Raw genomic sequence first — 16480 nt, forward strand, 5'->3', positions numbered from 1 at the left:
AATGCCAAATGGCATAGTCCAAAGGCAGTTGAGGAGTGAATGTTTTTATAATAGCAGTTTTTTTTTTTGTACATGCCATTTGGAATATTTCTTAGCATAAGGAGACTCCTTAATTTAAATAAGGACAATGCCATTGACCAGATTTCTTGTTTAAAATTATAAAATACTTTGTAAATAATACTTTTTGAACTGTTCTTTATCATACAAACATTACTACGAATATTAGGACAACCTACTAATCTAAAAGTACTCCATATAATGAATATTATAATCCAAGTTAAGAAAGGTACGTCGTCTTCGTCAATTAAAGTATTCGTCGCAAGCGGCATGGCACTACTCATCACATGGGATCATCAAGAGGTCGCGCGTAATGATCGCGATCTCTCGGCCTCGATCTTCATCTCGATGGAAGTGGAAGTGGAGTTGAATATCACGATCACAGAGCTCCCCCTCCCTTATCAATCGATATGAATTCGTTTTCGGAACTTGGATTCGTATTGGGATTCGGATCTAGTCGTTTCGTATCGTATCGGTTTTGTATCGTTTCGAAGCAATCGAAGAGGAGGCGAAGTTCAGGGAGATCGGCAGTCTTGAGTCTGGCTCTTGTGTGGTGGTGGTGCGGCACAGAAGAATGTGACATGGGGACTTGAAGTGGCCGTAGACGACAGCGTGAAGAGCGTCTTCTGCACACACTATCACATTGTCATGTCACGCCGAGCTCTCTACATAAACGTCTATGTATATATGTGTGTGTCTACAAGTGTCCCCTCTGCTCCTCGGACTCTTCTGGTCGCCTCGCCGACTCGCCGCTGTAAAGACGTGAAGTGACCACTCAGAATTTGTCACATCATTATTCTTATTTTTATTTTCAATAATCATCTGTACTCGTGTATGCACGGTTGTGGTTGTTGTGGATGATGTGCGTCTGGGAGGTCCGATTGCCCGCTCCGTTGAGTTGTGGCCACTTCGTTAGGCGGTTTCGGTGGAAACTCCTTGACAATGTTTGAGATGGTAGGAAGATATGTTAGCTGTGAGGCGCTCAGACACACTGCTCCCTAGATCGGTTAAATGCCACACACACACGCGCGGTCACTATAAACTACAGCGAAATTAATTCAAATTAAACCAGGTACTGGAGCAAGTACAAATATGGTTTATGTAACACATGTTACAGTTTTTCGCGTTGCTTTAGGAAGTATTTTCTTTAATGTAGAAGAACGTCCTTAAAGTTTGTTTAAAATTGATTTAATTTATGTATATACTTAGTCTTATAATATTATATATATATACTAAAAATCTAACTAGTTTACCGATTAACTAATATATTTTTTTTGTTCATTACTTGCAGCGAATCGACAACACAAAACACAACACAGCACCTGGAAACCTAAATGCCGCATCTAGTCTAATGTATCGTCAAAAGTCTACAGATTAATTGTTGTTCCTAAGCCCGCCGCTTGATGAATATTGGCCACGAAAAGCATCCACACTTTCATCCGCATCCGCAACCGCAACCGCATCCGCATCCTCAGCTGCAGTCGAGCAGTCCAGCAGCAGCCGCCGCCGTCGCCGCCGCCACTGAAGTTCATCGTTTAGCCGCCGGCGGTTCGGTTAGTCCGTCGTCGTCTTCTTTGTTATACCACCTGCCCGTCACCTCCTATCGCCACCCACTGCAAGGTCATGAGCGGCAACATAACCACCATCACCTCCCCCACCACCAGCAGCAACAACACCATCACCAGCACCACCACCATCACCATCACCCACATTTACCACCAACTGGAGGGGACCTGCACCTGAGCCCCAAATCCGTTTCAATGGTGATGACCCCCAGCCGACGCAGTTCGCCGCCCCTGCCGACGCTGCCCCTAACGACGCACCCGATTCATCCGCATCCCCATCCTTTGCCCTTGGCGCTACCGTTGCGCCATCCCCTCACCCTGAATGCAAACGCCGGTGGTCAACACTCGCCGTCCCGCTCCAGCAGCCAGCAGACGTCGTCGCAGTCGCACTCACAATCGGCAGCACAATCGATGAGCGCCCACTTTTCGCAGCTGGCACATGCCCAGCTGCATTTGCAGAATCAATTGCAGCAAAAGCTATCGGCGGCTAGTAGGAATAATAGTAGTAGTACCGGATCTGGAACGGGTAACAGTACTCCCACGGAGAATCCGATGAATCCGCTGAGTGATTTGCAGAATATGCAACCCTTTGACTTTCGTAAAATCAGCTCGGCGGCGGCATTGGGCGCCTTTGGTGGTCCATTACCATTGCCGCCGAGTCCCACGGAATTCGGACACCATCATCATAATCAGCAGCAGCAACAGCAGCAGCATCAACACCACCTGCACCGGAGTAACCAGTTTTTCAATGCAATGGCCATGGCCTATCACCTGCCACCGCCACCGCCACCACCGCCTCCTGATTCACGATCACCGCCACCGCCACCGCCAGGAGTTGCCCAGTATCCACATCAATCGGGTTCTGGTTCTGGTTCAGGATCGGGTGGTTCAGGGTCTGGATCAGTTGAAGAATCCGCTGGCAAGCAGCAAAGAGGCAGCGATAAGGGATCCGCTTCAGGATCATGCTCGAATTCGGGATCCAATTCGGGAGTTAGTTCACAGCGAATGACCCGCCTGGCCTTGTCCTCCAATATGCGATCTAGCCGAAAAACCCATTCGCCCGGTGGAGCTGGAGGGAATGGTGGCGGTTCTGGTGGCGGTGGCAAGCGGCAATGGGGCTCAATGCCCGCCAATCTGGGCACTCAGTTCATTAATCCAGTGACGGGTAAAAAGAGGGTACAGTGCAATGTCTGTTTAAAGACCTTTTGCGACAAGGGTGCTCTAAAGATTCACTTTTCGGCAGTGCATCTGAGGGAGATGCACAAGTGCACGGTGGATGGATGCAGTATGATGTTCAGCTCAAGGCGTTCGAGAAATCGGCACAGTGCCAATCCGAATCCCAAACTGCATTCACCGCATTTGAGACGCAAAATCTCACCGCACGATGGACGCAGTGCGCAACCGCATCCGCTCTTGCTTCAGGCGCCCAACGGCCTCATGGCGGGATTAGCGCCTTTTGGAAGTTTTCCGCTGCTAACGCCACCGCCAGATCTGCGTCATCACGCGATGGGCGGTTCGGGAGCGGGCTCAGGAGCTGGAGGCGGTGTCGGAGCTTTGGAATTGAAGCATGGACAGGATTATCTGCAGAGATCCTATTTGGATGCCGGTCGGTACGAGGGACAGCGCCGCAAGCTGACGATGGAAAATGAGCACACCGAGGATGAGGATGACGATGAGATCCTTGAGGTGGGTACACACGAATATAAATCACTGAAATTTTTTTTTATTTTATATTAACTTAAAATCGTCGGCAAACATCATTTCATTATCAGAGATTTGTCAATTCTATGAAGAATCGAAATGTTACTCATCCGACGTGTTGTCGTCATGTTTTATAGAGTATAATTTATATTATTCGTATTTTTCCGATTTATAATTTCAGGTTGGCATCCACATGGCCGGTGATGATGATGACGACGAGGCTGACGGCGATGAGGACGATGATGACGATGATCCCGATGGCATTGTTGTGGTTGGCGATGAGCTAGACAGCATTCCGCTGGACCATGACAACGATAACGATAATGATAACGATAACGATGAGAGCGATGAGCGCTCCACGTCGGCGGTTTCCAGCCTGAGTCAAACCAAAGAGCAATCCAGTCCGGGCAAGGTCGTTCAGTCTGGCCTTGAGGAGTGCCACACATATGCCCACGCCCACGCCCACTCCCATTCCCACGCCCATGTCCATGCCCATGCCCACGCCCAAACCCTCGCCCAAATGGCGGCCAATAAACGGAAACGCAAAAGCCAAAATCCAGTTCGATGTCCAGTACAATCGGATGAGAATTCTGGTGAAAATTCGGTAGACTATGATGTGGCCGCCGATCTGTCCATTAAGAAGGTGCGTCTGCCAGCGCAGGCCGCCGCATCCGCCAAAGAAACAGAGGTGGGCGAGTCTACTAAGTCGATACCATCGCCACCCCTCACACCCTACGGTGATCTCAGGCCGGTGGGTCTCTGCATCAAGACGGAACAGGATCAGGAACCAGAACATGAACCGGAATCAGAACGCGAACATGAACCTGGCACTGAAACCAAACCGGAACTAAAAATGGAACGGGGAGAGGAGCAAGAAACGAGGCGACCAACTGTCCCTCAAGATCAACGGGAGGCAGAGGATGAGAATGAGGCGCCGATGGATAATACACTTGATCTTTCAAGGGCGGCGGCCGCCATTAAATTGGAACCCTTGGAGGAGATCAACTACGAGGCGGACGAGAATCGCTATGTACGCATCAAGCAGGAGCTAATGGGCGGCGATGAGTCCTTGGCGGAGGAGTCCAGCGACAAGACTGCCAATCACAATAATAATAATAATATTAATAACAATTGCGTGCGCCGGCAAAGTGGTAATGGTTTGAGTTTGGGTTTAAGATTGGGTGATCTAGAAGAGCGCGAACCGGAAACGGAACCTGAACCTGAACCCGAACCGGAAGCAGAAACAGAAGTGCCCGAGGTGCCGATTGATAAGGAGAACCCACTGAAGTGCACCGCCTGTGGTGAGATATTCCAAAATCATTTTCATCTTAAGACGCACCACCAGAGTGTCCATCTCAAGCTGCACCACAAGTGCAATATAGATGGCTGCAACGCCGCTTTTCCCTCGAAGCGAAGCCGCGATCGTCACAGTTCGAATCTGAATTTGCATCGCAAACTGCTGTCGACCAGCGATGATCATGGTCTACTCCATGCACCCGTAATGCCCACGGATCCACTGCTCGAGCTGATGAGTCTCAATTTGAACAACAATAAGGCCGGGTTTCCGCACTCGGCAGTGGTTGGATCATCGGCGGGAGTGAATGTTGGTCCAGCGGTGGGCAACATTCAGGCAGAGATTCTCGCCCGCATTTGTGCCGGTGCCCATGCCCATGGACTGAATGTACCGCTTTGCATTGAGGCACTGCAACATCGCTTTGCCGTTGGACATGCCGGGCATGGCTATCCGATGGTCGCCGAAAGCACACCACCAAATCACCGTCTGCTGCTTAGCCATGCCGGCGGCGGTGCGAGTCCACTGCTATTTGCAGGACTACCGCGTATGCCACGCTTTCCCCAACTAACGCCCCATATGCTGGCAGCCGGTGCTGCTGGTAATGCCGGTATGGGTGGACTGAGTCCCTTCTGTCGACGCACTTCCTCCGATTCAAATTCACAACACTCAATAACGCCACCGCCGAAACGATCACGATCACAGTCCAGATCACCGGATAACTGTGTACATCCGCATCCCGCGGAGTCGGGTTTAGCTGGATTGGCGGGAGCCGAGACCGAGGCGGGCCAGCGGCAAAGTCCCGATCGCATATCATGACCATGTACCTCGTACTATGCCAAGGCGTTGGCATTTTATCACTAAGAGCCCTCATGTCATGCAGCGCACAAACACTTTTGGAAGTCAGATATGCAGATATGAAAATATACGGATATACTCGTATATGGTTACAGATATATCGGATATATATACATATACAAGATATACAAGATGCATTATATTGCTCATGCTCACATCGAGGATCAAAGATCGAGAAGATCGAGGATCGTCTGCCGCTCATAATACGAAAATACTTTCACTTAGGCTAACGCTAAAATAATAAATATTTAGATGGATCAACTAGCATTTTTTTTTCTATACATAAATATACATACAATATATGTATACATATATAATATATGAAAATTATATATATATATATATATATGAGTCCCTTTTTTTTTAAATTGTACTTATAAAAAACTGATGTTTTGATGTACAAGCGTCGTGTTGTAGAGAATTTATAAATGGCAAAGAAATAACAAGTACTAAATAAATAAATAACGATACATATTGTTAGTGATACTCGATTATGTAAGTTAAAATAGCCACTAAGCAGCGCCTACTGGTATCGTGAGTAACGTATACATATAATTTTTTTTTTTAATTGTAACTGAAATATTAAGTGTGTTGTATATGATGATATGACGATGGCAATGGGAATGCAAATAGAATGAGTCAACAACGACAGAAACGCTTGATATGAGGAAACGAAACAAAATTTGATTGCAGATTGCCGTTTACCGAACTACATAGGCGTAGTATGTAGTTAGGATCGATCACTCATTAAAAGTCCTCATGATCCAAAATCGAAAAATAAAGTTTTGTTGTTTTTTTTTTTTTTTTTATTACAAACAAATCCTAAAGTAATTATGTAGTCGGTTAGTTAGTTCTGAAAACAGTAACCAGACAAATACCTTCAACTCATATTTAAGCTATATATGTTTGCAATAAAATATCTGAAAATTCTTAAAACAATTGTTTAAACTTGGGTGTATTGGAATCAAAGTGGTCGATTCTTTAAAAAGAATGTCCTATAACTGAGAAAGAAAAAGATCATATGATTATATACAAGATTGGATAGAAGACAAACTGTTTAAGGGATTTAAAGAACCAAATTTACCACTATGGGATGAGGGGTATTCGATAATATTTTAAAGTTTCAAATAATTTGATGAACAAGAAAGCAAAGTGAAAGTAAAGGGGACCAGAATTATTAGAAGATTTAGATAGGCTCATCTATGAATTCAACGAAGAGAGCCTCAAAAGCTAAGAAAGCTGGATTCGAAATTAAGCAAACCGATCCTAGAGCTATCCAGTAGTTATTAAGAATATAATGTTAAAGGGCTTAACCATGGTAGATAACGCCATATGGTTATATGTGTGGTTTCAACAACAGAAGGTGCCAATCGAATTGGAGATAGCGCCATCTGTTGGTAGCATATTCATTTAAAACTTGCTTATCTGAGTAATGAGTATCTGATAGTCGAGGGATTCCCTTCCATCTACGTTTTGACACATGTTTATGAATCTTCTTAAGTGAAGGTAAGTATAGTCAAGATTCAAAACCCAAATATAGAAAATAAAAAGCGCCATCTGTTGATGGCGTATTTATTTGAAAATTGGTTAACAAAGTAATAAGTATCTGGTAATCGAGGGACTCCTCCCTTCCATCTACGTTTTTCAACATATTTTTATGAATATTTCTTAAATATATTACAAATTAAAGTAAGTATAGTTTCTTAAATATATTACAAAATAAGTATAGTCAAGATTCAAAACACAATTACAAAAATTAAAGCATATACGTACTGTATACAAATTTTACGGGAAAAAAGGCAAATCGGATGAACTTGAGAGCCTTAAGCGATAGTTTTATTGAAGAAGAAGAATTGCAAATTGTTGATAACAATTAGGATTGCAGATAGCTAAAATGCATGAAGGTGGAAGTTGGTTGTTGTTTTCATGTTTTTTGTTACCACACAAAAGGGTTGATTCCAGCAAGCCGTTTAATTTTAGATCGATTAAGGGAAGCTCGTAAATTTTGCTTCCCTGGCTGCGAGGGCGTTAGTGTCCAAATAAATAAATGCAGTGCGCCAGTAGTAGATACTGCACATGCAGGTTGTATAAGGTGTGCTCGTATCTTATATGGGTGTATATATATATATATATAGGTGTAGATATATAGGTGCCATCCGTATCCGTGTGTGGTTGGCCATGTCACACCCGGCCAACCCCAGTATGGTAGTAACACCATCGCCATCGCCATTGCTATCGGGCACAGCCATATAGCCATATAGCCCCTATAGCCATATAACCATAGCCATTTCAATGACCTCCCCCTTTTTGAGGGCAGGAGCGTTTGTGTCTAGAAAATAGCAGAGCCTCCGGTGTGGTGCAATTTATTTAAAGTAACATTTTAGTGTTTCCTTCCGCTGAAATCCGCTCTCTTCCTTCCTGTTTGGCAGGACTCGGACTCGGACTCGTACTCGGTTCGTTGGGTCCCTGTGTCTATGCCACTGACTTTATTCGAACTCCAACTCTAACTCCTGCTAGTCCTGGCTTTTGGGCTCTTGGCTGTTGGCTCTTGGCTCTGATGGCGCCCCGGGTCTCAAGTTCTATGAGGAAAACAACAGATTGTGGGTAAATAAAATTGCCACAATGTTATCGTTAAGCCTGAAGCAAACACGCAGAAAACAAGCAGCAACGGCACCAAACAACAGCCAACACATATGTGGCACGGCAATTTATTCCTTTAAATGGTTTCTTCTCAACCTTTTTTAAACTTTAAATTAACTCTACTTATACGCATGCTTAAATTGCTGTTTCATAATTCATTGCGTAATCGAATATTTTAGACTTTAATGAAATCCTTTTTCAAAAGGTATATTTAACTTTTAAAACTGATTTTCAATACTATTTCTTTTTTAACAACGGATCTATCTTACAAAAGAACTCCACTAAAATCCTTTGATTAATCGCGGGAGTAAGTTCACGTCGCTTCCAGATACTGATTTCTTTCCTTTGTTGGTATTCTCTTGACGTAGGTACTTACTTACTAACTCTTCTTTTTTTGGTTCGTAGCCTGACTTCACTGCTTTTTTAAGTGCACCTGTCGTGGAGTGAACGTTAACCCGAGTCTAATTCACATTCAAAGACCCCAAACGCATACCAACAGCAAACCCAGCAGAGTTCTCGTAAACGAGCAGTGTCATCATCGGCATCATAGGCATCTTGTGGCCGGCTGCCACGACTCCCAATCGTAATTTAATGCTGGCGGTCAATAGCATTACTGCAGTGCAGTGCAACGGCTGCTGCTGTTGCTGCTGCTGCATCAACTACTAAAAACTGCAACAACAAATGGCTTATGAACGAAAAAAAAAAAAAAAAAAAAAAAAAAAAGCTAATCTGATAATACAGAATTGAAAGGGGCGGTCACGGCACGAATTTTGCTACACGCTCTCGATACGATGGCAGTTCTCCACCGCCCCAACATCCAACATCCAACTGAACTGAAGTCCAGCGATTGACGTTGGCAGCATCGTCAACCGAACTTCTTCTCTCATATTGGTATAGTATACTATATAGTATAGGTATAGGTAGCTATGGCTATAGTTTGTTATAGTATAGTGCACCGCATGCGGCTTCAACAGAAGGGATCGATGGTCAGACGGTGAAATTGCCTTTGGCCGGGGCTAAAGTTGGAGCTCAACAACTCCACGAATGCAGTGTACCTGTGTGATAGAAGGTTGGCTGCTCAGAAGCACAAAAAAATACAAAAACAAAAACGAGGCACAAACTGCACCAGCAACAGCATCAGCAGCACCAACAACACCAAAAGTCCTTTATAATCTTCTGCGAGATTGATGGCATGGGACCAGATGTCAATAATTCAGAGCAATGGCGGTAGTTTACTGTACCCACTGAAATAGTTGCAGTCAATCTCAGACAAAGATCGGGGAAGAATATATGTGCGGATGTATCTACTCCCAAAAAAGAAAAAAAGAAAAAACCATAAAATCTGACTGATTTGTATAAGGTCCGGATAGTTAACGGAGCCATTTAATCACAACTAATCCATTTTATATATCGTAAAATATTTGTAAATTGTTTAGAAATGAAGAGATTGGCAACTTCATTACCTAAACAGCATTTGCATCGGTCATCTATCACATTAAGTTATTACTTTGTAATAACGCATAAAGGTTGAAACCAATTTCTATAATTTTTGACCTCTTAACAGAGAAGATTTTCCCCCTTTATAGGGGCCCCAAAAAAATTCCTTTGCTTTGGGTCAACTCTTGCCTGAAAACGAAACTAGCAGAAGACCAAAGAAAGGGATTAAAAAATCTGCTCAGCTCAATTATAAAAATTCATCCCAATCTCAATTCCCGCGAATCGTCGTCGTCTTCGTCGTCGTCCACGTCGTTCCAAGCTCGTATTATTGCCGTTCTGGCCCTCACATCTTGTGATCCCGATTCACTCTGCGTTTTGCTTTGGTCATTCGTCATTTAAAGTTCGCTCAGTCACACACATACAGAGCGTCCGGTTTCCCAATCTTCAAGACCCCGAAGACCATAATCTGGCAAGGTCCAGAGTCAGTCACAGGCTCCAGCTACAGCTCCAGGTTCAGGTTCAGGTCCACGTCCAGGTTCCCCCCCAAGTCATTGACACTGATATGTGTGGCTTTTGAAATGACAATCAGCAATTTGCTATTCGGAACCGTTTAAAGTAATTTATTTTTTTTTTTTACCCCTCCACAATCCAGGACGAGATTCACGCGGCGCGAAGATTGGTGTATATCACAAATGTGCGAGTGGCTTTGATTCGTATCTGAATCTGAATCTGATTCTGAATCTGGAAAGTGACTCTCAGGGACCATAAAGCCCCTGTTATACTACACAGCATAGATTTAATAATGTTGGGGATGCCCCGAAAGGCTTCCTGTTGGATTTCTGCTGTTAACAAAAAAGGCGCAGCACACACATATGTATATCCGAAAAGTTTTCATTTAATTAATGACCTCACTACTTTTGCTGTCTCGCAAATCAATCGGCAAGGCACTGAAGATGTATATTACACTTAGAGAAAAATATTGGGCATTCCTATAAGGAATTCTTCTAAAAATATATTATTTTTTAGAAATCCCTAAAACTTCTATATATACACATTTTGTTTCAATTACATAAATCTTAGTTTCTACCATAATCGATTATATGTTTTTATAGTGTAGACCCAAAGGATTGCAAATCCAGCAAACATTCCGTTATGGTAAATTGACTTCTTGAATATTTTATGATAAAAAAAAAGACGAACTAGTGTAATCCCAGCACCCATATCTTCGAACTCTCAGACACTGACCACCCCAAACCAGTGATTGAGCACTACGAGTGACCCACCATATGTCAACCCCTTTTCCGGTTATCCACTGTAGTTCCTGAAATGTCCAAGTATCCCATGTCTTGGACGCATCTCATAAATAATGCAGTCAATTAGACCAAGCGAATGTGATATACACACCCTTGCCAAAACAGGTTGGCATGAGGGTTAGTTAAGAAGTTGACTAATAGTGAACTTAGTGTTAATAAAGTTAATAGAAACGACATGAAGAGCGTTTAATTGTATGGAAAAGAAAGAATCAACAGCTTCAAATACATAAGGACTATATTACTCATCCGCCATGATAGCTCTAAGACGAGCTTCTAAGCAATTTGTAATTCAAAAAGTAAAGTTTACTCAAAACCTTCATGAATATTAAAATAATAAATCTATATGGTAGTTTTCTTTCATTTATATACATATGTATAAAAAATATCTCAAGAAAACTGCCCGCCATTATGTTGTCTTTGCCTCTTTCGTTTTGGAAAGATATCTTGCATTGACTAGCCGCTCTTCTTGAATTGCGTGTAAGGGGCACATTTCGCCAACATGCGTGAATAAATTAAGGTTTCTAAAGGGATTGTCACCCATGCCACTAAAACAAAATCCGTTGTCATATATATCACTCGTACCAAAAGGGGGCGGACTTCGGTATTGCGGCTGGCCATTGGAGACAGTGGACGACAGTGGCCACAGGAAGAGAATCTGGGGGCTTCGACCGGGACGACAATGGGTACTGGTCATTGGACGTGGGTCGGTCGGGGCAGCAGTGAGCTGCCAGACGTAACCGGCCCATAAAATATGACAAACATAACTGGCTAGCAGCAGAGAGACAGATACAACAACAGCGGTAACAACGGCCAACAACAGCTGCAGACCTGTCGGCATTGATACAAAGGGCAAAAGCCGCGGTGTAAGTGTGTGTTTGTGTGTGTGTGTGTGTGTGTGTGAACACCCGCTTCTTAGCTGTCAATCGTCTAAAATCGTTACGGCCACTTGACGGTAAGAATGAAATGCAGCCCACAAAACAGCACAAAAGTCCATTTTAAATTATTAACGACAAAAATGTTGTGACCGGCTAACTTGGCGATACTTGATGGCCTATGTAAAAACGGTCTTTACACCCCCTGCACATACATACACTACCAATACTACTCTGAATATCCGGCTCGAAAGCTCAAAGTTCGTTCTTAAAGGTACGATACGAGGTACGATAAGTCCAAGCGAACGCGATGGGAATGTAATGTCACATCCACATGCCATAAACGTTGTGATCACTGTAATCATAATTTATAATTGACTTGCTCGAAAATAAATGGCACCGAGCACCGGCCGACCACGATCATTGGCATCCTGTCGTCACATCCATTTAAATGGTATAAGAGCGAGTCAAATGACCCGGGTCCTTTTGCCTCCATCGTCATAAGCCTGGATCCGCCTCGTCGCCTAACCAATGAGCTTCAATTCGGTTTAAGTGTGACATGTTTTTTCTTAATTTTCTCTCTCCTTTTTTAAATTTTATAATCTAAACCATACAACCCTAGATATTTCTGGAATTCCATGTAAAATATTCTCAACTGAAATAGGCAAAATCGAAGTCCTTTTCATAATATCGAAATTAATATAAAACCAAAACAAAATCCTACTGAAGCAAAATATACAAACGGTAGGGGATCGATTTTACACCTTGGCAGGAAAAGACCAGCAGAGCGGCCTGAATTGGATTCCCGGGCGCCAATGTTTGCACCACGGGGTGCAACTGGAAGCAATGATGCGGATTTGGCAGGCAAACGAAACCAAACCATTTACCGTCGGTGGAGCACACCAAGATGGTTTTATTGTACTGCCTGTGAAATGAGAAATAAAACAATGTCATCGCTGCATCGGTTGTTGGGATCTGGTCGATCTCATCCGATCCTCGAGGTGGTGATGTGGTATATATTCCAGATATATATTGTTGTCTTTTTTTTACTTCTGATGAAGGAGGAAGGAAGTCGTGAATCTATTGCCAAAAACCGGATGGCTTTGGCAATCTCTTTGGGTCTGGACTTATGTCTTAGCATCTTTTTTTTCTTACCCCTTGCCTGGCTTTTAGTTGCCAACATTTGAAAAGTAATCGTTCAACGAAGCGATTGACAAGGTAATCTACCCCGTAACATGTGTTCACAATATCAAGGCCATGCCACGCAACATCCAGCCCATCCACCAAGCTATCTACACATACTTTTTTTTTTTTGGTTGGGAAATAGGTGGTGAACAAAAGGTTTTTGCAAAGTTTTCGCAAAAGATGCCGCCTCTCGACCCTTTTGCTCTCTCCAGAGGTCAACCTAAAAACAGGGGAACCAAAAATGATGGAGAAAAAAAATGAAAATCCCTAGAACGGCAAAAGTGGGAGACGTGACGTGCAAAACTTTTGGCCGCTGATAAGATTTTTGGGCAGCATTGAAAAGGGTTTTCCGTCTTCGTCCTTTTTCGAATGTGATGGGTGATGGGTCTTTTTTTTTTGGCCACCTTTTCTCGCTTCATCACTTATGCATGCTTTGGTCTATTAGATTTCCGTTTCCGGTTCAACTGTAACGCATAAAAGTTTAACAACGTGTTTGAGGTTTTACGCTCTTTTGGCACACACGTCAATGCGATTTTAACCGCTAAGGCTTACACACCTGACCCAGGTCCCTTTTCTTGCTGCTTTTATTGTCCTGGCATTTTCCGACTTCCCGTTCTGTATTTGAAGCTGAAGCTATGGGCAATATATTAAACCATCTTTTTTATTCATATTTATTGGTCAATACACTTCCCAAAAGGTAAGAAGCTAACTAAGAGTATAAAAACTATAGGAGTTAGGAGAAAAATTGAAAAAGTTTATTTGAAGTGAATTAAATCATTTCTTAAAACAACGAAATGCAAAACAAATCCAAGGAAATCTTTAGAAATATTTTGTAGTTTTTTGTAAGAAAAATCTTTACATATTCTACAGAACATATTCCCATTTCAATTCCTACCTTAATAGAGCATCAAAAGTTCGATATTTTATATAGCTTCTGTTTCCTGACAACTTCCAAGTCTTTGACATTCCAGCAGTGGCTGTGCCAGAACCTTTTTGTTCATATAAGCATTTAATTCGATGTATTCCGTTGGAATTAAAGCGATAAGAGCAGAGGGTCAGGTTGCGAATACATAGATGGATGTGTGGGCGGTTTTGGGCTGGATCAAATTATGGTCATGGGGTAGCCAAAAAGCCAGAGTTTTCCACCAGTCACCGGAAAAGACAAAAGGGCTAAAGGGTTGACGCTGCCAATGCCCATGCTAAAGGCTTATCTTTATTCAGAGTTATTATTGTTGATTTCTTAAGTGGCACATATGCGGTTCGTATTGTTTGTGTTTTTTTATATATATAGAAAAATACCAAAGAAATAAGTTTCATGATGGATCGATGGGAAAATTACTTATATATCCTTTGTTCTTGACATATATAATTCAATTTTTATATGTCAACTCAAGGTATTAAATGTGACAAAATCTTTTGACACACAATCAGTCATAAATATTTATTTAAAATAATAGCCAATATTAGAAACTTTTGCTAGTATCTCAATATGTACCCCAGCTAAGTCGGCATCTCCAACAACCTAAACCAACAATCTAAATATAAAATAAAAATATAAAATCATAGACTTTTTTTATCTGTGTAGGTAGGCGTTTATTCACAGCAATTCTGCCACTGCAGGCCCTCTCTTGCCTTTCTTTTAGCCGAAACAAATTCAAACTAATTAGCATAAAATTGAAAATGTTCTTGCATTTACTTTGGCTCGCTCACGACGAAATGGAAAAGGAAGCTACAGCCGAATAAGCTCGGCGGATCAAGTGCAGTTAGATAAAAAGGAAAACGACATAACTAGACAGCTAAAGACAGATCCAGTTTTACTATACTACATCTATAGATCATATCATATCCACATCGTCACATCCACATCCAGTCATCATCCAGTCAATTCTGGTAAGAAGGAAAAAAAAAAAAAGTTTGGGTAGCAAAGCGATCAACATAAAACAATTACGCCTACACTTGCTCGCTGCCACATGCTGCATGTGGATGTCGATGATGATGATTATGTGCGGATGAGGTTGCGGAGGAGATGGGTCGGCGGCGGCGGCACTTTTGCAGTGCACGACCTTCCTTGGAATCCATTTGCTTGGCAAACCCAAGTTCAGAGAAGAAAAAATATGATCACTTCTATCGAAGTTGTGTAATTCATTGAAGTTACTAACTAAACTTAATATCTGCCCTAATGAAGTGTATATAAATCCGTTTAACTGTTAAGATTGAAGCATATTATACTAATAATGTTTAAATAGTAAGATATTTTCTTATTCGTATAACAGAAAATTTAACTTCAGAGTTAAAAAGAATTTTTGTAAACTTACCATGTATAAATTTTAGGCAGATGAAGTTAGTTTTATTGTATTTTCCAGTCACCCTGTAAATATAAAAAAGATTATCCACAATTAAAGCAATTTTTTACAGGATTCTTAAATATTTTCTTATAAAAATAGAAAAAAGAAAAATTTGCAATATAAAAAAATAAAAAAAAATATATAAAAATAAAACATTAAACTATATTTTCTCTGTGTGCATTCTTCTGTGGGCTATATTAAGGCTGATTTTCAGTGCCCAAAACGGATTCCAGTCGGAAGCTGTAAAAGACTACTTCAGCCTTCTGCGTCAGGCTATGAAACACAGTATTCATTAACTTAGGGAGCATTAATGCTGGGCCCAAACTGCTTTATGTAGCTCCATCTGCCGCTTCAAGACGGCTGGGTGGAGCGGGACTTGGCGCTCTATGTGCATAAATGCAACTTGAAAGGTGCCTGGATACTTGGATACTGGATCGGCGAGACTCGGTGAAATGGCGTTGGTGGGATGGCTGCTCGTGGGTTTGGCTACAAGTTCATTTTTTATGGTTTTTTCACGGTTCTCTCTTGGGATGTAATAATGCAGATATTAAACTCTGCATTTGGAGGTGCCTTCTTTATATGTGTAGACTAAATGCCTGCTTGGAAAATCGCAAGATCATTCAGAGTTTTCACAACGCCATAGATTGCCAATATAAATGAAGTATCACCGTTGACCGGTATCTATTTAGTGAAGAGAAGCAAAGGGAATATCTTCCTTATTAGAAAACTGAGTTTTTCCAACGATACACATTTCTTTTTACAGCATAGAATTCTTAAAATTCAATATTTCAATAAAAAAAATTATGAAAATACTACCAGATATGTAGAATAAGAGAAGTTATTACACTTAAGAAAGTTAGAGTGAATAAATGCATTATTTCCAAATACTGAGGGATCAGTGATCCAGACACCTGGATAGTTCAGGTAGCTAATTCGTGTTCACATATGAGTGGCGGTGGTCAAATGCAAAGTGCATGGCATCGGTTTCGGGACAATAACATCAATTTCCTGTTAATGTCCATATTGTGTATCGGGGGTACAACAGCAACAGCAACAGCAACAGCAAACTTTAATTGAGCCCAAATGCAAATTATGGTGAAGAGAATTTTCCCACAGATTGCCAAAGGTTTTTAACGATACTTTTTCACTGCCTCTTTTTGACGTAATGAGCCTTAAAGTCAAACGTAGACCTGACAGCTCCAATGGCTTAAACGTA

General features: G+C 42.1%; 1 protein-coding gene and 1 long non-coding RNA gene across 2 annotated transcripts in view; one reads left to right on the plus strand and one right to left on the minus strand.

Moving 5' to 3' along the window:
• Positions 1 to 5777, plus strand: part of LOC108103616 — a 28999-nt gene extending 23222 nt beyond the window's left edge. Inside the window, exons 3-4 of the mRNA XM_017209157.2 lie at positions 1349 to 3308; positions 3505 to 5777. Of these exons, the coding sequence (XP_017064646.1) occupies positions 1461 to 3308; positions 3505 to 5433 (3777 nt within the window). The 5' untranslated portion in view covers positions 1349 to 1460 and the 3' untranslated portion in view covers positions 5434 to 5777. The remainder of the gene's footprint in view (positions 1 to 1348; positions 3309 to 3504) is intronic.
• LOC108103622 overlaps positions 1 to 16480 on the minus strand; it is a 40570-nt gene that overhangs the window by 22629 nt on the left and 1461 nt on the right. The window contains exon 2 of the long non-coding RNA XR_001772239.2: positions 15235 to 15287. This is a non-coding gene — a long non-coding RNA (uncharacterized LOC108103622). The remainder of the gene's footprint in view (positions 1 to 15234; positions 15288 to 16480) is intronic.

This window comes from Drosophila eugracilis, unplaced genomic scaffold (assembly GCF_018153835.1).
Source record: "Drosophila eugracilis isolate 14026-0451.02 unplaced genomic scaffold, ASM1815383v1 contig_2153, whole genome shotgun sequence".
In the NCBI taxonomy this organism is placed as follows: Eukaryota; Metazoa; Arthropoda; class Insecta; order Diptera; family Drosophilidae; genus Drosophila; species Drosophila eugracilis.